The sequence below is a fragment of the Morus notabilis genome, unplaced genomic scaffold, assembly GCF_000414095.1.
Source record: "Morus notabilis unplaced genomic scaffold, ASM41409v2 Scaffold640, whole genome shotgun sequence".
Lineage (NCBI taxonomy): Eukaryota > Viridiplantae > Streptophyta > Magnoliopsida > Rosales > Moraceae > Morus > Morus notabilis.
Window position 1 is genome coordinate 284,064 of NW_010367435.1, and position 4,345 is coordinate 288,408.

The 4,345-nt window shown below is 31.1% G+C and overlaps 1 protein-coding gene across 1 annotated transcript in view; it reads left to right on the plus strand.

Annotated features, from left to right (window-relative positions):
- LOC21392561 (4-coumarate--CoA ligase 1) overlaps positions 1-3,279 on the plus strand; it is a 7,128-nt gene extending 3,849 nt beyond the window's left edge. The window contains exons 3-4 of the mRNA XM_010112427.2: positions 738-820; positions 3,094-3,279. Coding sequence (XP_010110729.2) covers positions 738-820; positions 3,094-3,279 — 269 coding nt within the window. The remainder of the gene's footprint in view (positions 1-737; positions 821-3,093) is intronic.
- Positions 3,280-4,345: the final 1,066 nt, after the last annotated feature.

Sequence of the window (4,345 nt, forward strand, 5' to 3'; positions counted from 1 at the left end):
ATTTTGCCTCAATAATTTATTCCCTCAAAACTTTTCGGTTTTTGACAACTTGTTACTAAATTTCTAATTTAATAATTTATCTTCTGAACTTTTGTATTGTTCTGATGTGTCCTATTTTACTTAACTTTCTGTTTAATTAGTGGCGAAAAGTCCACTTAAGCCGCGCCTCATGTTAGGGTGGAAAATCTCATGTCCGGCAAAAGCCCTTATGTAAAGCTTCCAAATTTAGACCCTCAATTTATTGGGAAGTTAACAAAATAGGGTACATTGTATTAATATTTTAAAAAGTCTTGTGGGGCAAAGTTACTAAAAGTCAAAATGTTTTTTACTATTTATTTACTCGATTAGTTATGCGCCTCGTAAGTTTCCACTTATTGAAATTTAGTACACGTTTTATCCTCTTAAGCGTTTCAATCGAATCTACCAGTGGTTTCAATCTATGATTGGAGTTGAGTCGCTATTTGCATTGAGGTCTTTCACGTCTGATTTCGTGTTTGTATCTTTCTGATTTAGAATGCAATTTCTCCTTTAAAAAAAAAAAAGAAAAAGCTTTTTACTCTTGTTAATATGCCAATGAAATTAGAAACCCTTAATTAAAACATTAGTTCACTTAGAGTTTCGGAAAACATAATTATGCCTCTTTTTCTAGTTCAATTATAAAGTCTCAATTTAAAATAAAATAAAAAGAATCTAAGAATTTCGGTATATCTTTCCCAGTATGAAGAATGAAGCTGCAGGAGAGGTTCCTGTTGCGTTTGTAGTGAAATCAGGTGCTTCAGATATTAACGAAGAGGACATCAAGCAATATATCTCAAAACAGGTAAAGCTTTTAGATACATTTTGAATATTTTTTTATGAGATTTTTACGGTGGATTTGAAAATATAAACTATCTGTAAATCTTTTTTTTTTTTCCATCCGGTCGAAATTTATTAAAAATAGTATGTTTTACATACTTTTTTGTTTTAATATAATTTTGATTAAATTAAACGATTAAAAATATATATGCTGCCTATACGAGGTCTTACTATAGAAAAACTTTATAATTTACTTCTTACAGCATGAGAGGAAAATTTTTACCTCATAAGCAATAGTGCGTAAATAGATTTCTGATTATAATATATATATATATATATATATATACATATTAACTAATGTTGCTTGTTTTCTTCAGGTTGTGTTTTACAAAAGAATAAATCGGGTTTTCTTCACAGGGAAAATCGCAAAGTCCCCTTCAGGCAAAATCTTGAGGAAAGACTTGAGAGACAGGCTTGCCGTAGGACTACCTAACTAGGCCTTTCTCAATGGCATGCATTTGGGGTATTTACATAAATGGCCAAATTGAGAAAATTATGTAGATATGTATTTATGTAATGTCTGGTTTGTATATGTTTTACATTCTATTGGTGATTAAATCTTTGTAAAGTTCTTTTTAAATAATTATCGATTTATCACAAGGACCTCTTACTGTAGATTCCTGAAAAAAAAAATCTTACTGTAGAAATTATTATTTTACCTTACCGGTAGAAATTGTCATTTTAACTGTCATATTAGTTTTTCAATTGTCCGATTTGTGAGTGTCAACATTAAAAATTTTACCTTACCGGTAGAAATTCTCATTTTAACTGTCAAATTAGTTTTTTAATTGTCCAATTTATGAGTGTCAACATTAAAAATTTACAGTTCACGACACAAAATTACTTTTACTCATAAATTAGACCGTTGAAAAACTAATCTTAACATCTTTGTTTGAGTGGTGCAACCAATATGGTCACACTCCGATAAAGATAAAAGAAGAAGATGACGATTATATTGTCGTCTGTCCCTTGATCTCTTACTGTACGTATATTAATTTGTTGCTACGGCAAGATAAAAGCCATGCAATATTTCAACAAAAATAATAATAATAAATAATAGCCTTGCACTAAAGCATGCACAATCTGATCAATATCTGTCGATGTCTCTCATGAAAAATTATTCAATAATAGAAGTTAGTGTATCACGTCATTATACTTATGCAGTGCATCTCTCTAGGTATATTAGGTTATTGTAATTATGTTTCTCAATCCTAATATGTATTACATTAAGGGTATGTTTACTTATCAGGAGTATGGAATGAGAATTGGGATTCAGAATCAACTCTATGTTTACTTACCCATTTATATCCTGTAATGGGAGTGAGAATGTGTGGGCCTCACACCAATTTGGGATTGAGAAATGAGATTAGCACTCCCCCCATCTCCCATTGGATTGTCACTCCTAAGCCTGATATTAAATGCAAAATTACGAATTTACCCTTAATTTTTCTCCTTTATTTAACTCTCTAGGGTTTATTTCCCCCTTTCTCTCTCAGCCATTTACCATCCCCTCTTCTGTCGTGGTTCTTCAATTTGCAGGTAAGCCATAAATCATACTCTATTTTTGTTTTTGTTTTGAAATTTTTTTTTTGTGTTGGAACACGTTGATAATGCTTTAGTTTAGCTAGTTTTGCTGTTCCTTTCCACGTTGATAATGCTTCTAGCTTTTCAGTTTTTTTCCCTTATTTTAATTTACTTTTTATCCCTCTTTATTTCTTTAAACTCTTATATTTGTTTTATTTTAAGAATTTCTACTATAAGATTAGAAAACTGAAACTATCAATAATTTTTATCTCTCTTTATTTCTCATGATTCTAGTACTCTAGTTTTTTTTTTTCTTTTTTTCTTATAATTTGATTCTTGTGTTATGCCTATTGTTGTTCATTTTTATAATATACAATATGATACTAAATCTAATTTTATATGTTGATAATGTAGAGTAATCATGTCTAGACTTTTAGTACGAAAGAAGAGAGTGGTTGTAGTGATAAAAGAGATAGTTATGATGTTACAAATGATTATGGTTGTGTGTGCTGCTATGTGTATATCAACAATTATGTCACTTGTATGATTTGGTTTACGAGAGTGATATCAAGTGTGTGGCATAATTAAGAATGGATAGAGAAACGTTTAGAAGATTATGCAAGCTTCTATGTGAGAAAGGAGGTTTGACAAGCACAAAAAATGTATCTGTTGAGGAGATGCTTGCAATGTTTTTGCACATCCACTGTTGACAAGGATTTAGCTGGATTACAAGCCAACTTGTATCAAGAAATGCTGAAAATTGATGGCTTAGATGATGATCAAGTTCATGATGCCACCAATAGTTTAGCAACAAAGCATGATTTGCTACGTGTATTCTACAACATTCCGGATCAACTCAAGAAGGGATACATCCTCAAAATTCTTAGTCGTGGGGTTTAAGTGTTAGATTAGCCAATTATTAGTTTACTTAAATTATGTTGGTACTTTGAATTATGCTTAGGATATATTTTTCAATTTATGACTTGGAACTTCTTTTTGAAAGTTTATGACTTAAAACTTAGTTATTTTGTTCTTATTTTATTTCATCATCATATTCTTTTCTTGAAATTGAGTTAAAATTTATTGAGAAAAATAACTTAGATGATTAATTATGTGTGATTAAAAAAAATCTAATTACTAGTTAGTTATTCTAATATTAAGATAGTTAGCATAATATACAATTTTTTTTAAAGTTCAACACACAAAAATCTACTAAAAGGGCAGGTAAGTAAATTTATAACAATTTATTCCGATTCTGAGTGTAAGTAAACGCATGAATAGGATTGGGATTGATTCCGATTTCGATTCCTGGAATCTAAGTAAACAACTTATTTTGACTCTGATTTTTAACTCTGATTACTACCCATTTCAAATCATGTCCACTCTGATTACGGATAAGTAAACATGTCCTAACTTTTCGAGATATAAGTTTCTCTGAGTTGGTAATCGTTGCTTAACCTTTGTATTGCATTTCGATTTGTAATATCCGGTTTATTTTTGCATAGTAAGTTTTATTATCCACTAATATTTGTTGAATAAAAAAACAAATCAATTAGGTAGGTTATTGTTGCTAACCTACCAGAGTACCTTTTAGTAACTGAAGCTAAAATTGTTAGGCCATCTGTATTGCAAGCAACAAATAATCTGATAGATTATCATAAATAATCTACCAAATTATTTTTGACGTTCAAAGCCTATTGCGAGATGTCCAGCACACACAATCTTCAGTTAACGCTCTCTTTCTTCTCCACCAAAGCTTCATTCAACCTACAACGAAGCAACCTCTTGCCTCAATATCTTCTAGGCGTGTGTGACCTCCGGTGAAGTAAGAAACCTCCCTCGTGCTCGGCGGGGCTAACACGTAACTATGTCGTTAGCATTTGCGCCGCCATGAGTTCGACTTGTCACCATGACATCGACGTTTACATCACCAATGTTTAGAGTTTGAGTCCGTTTAGTTCGCTGA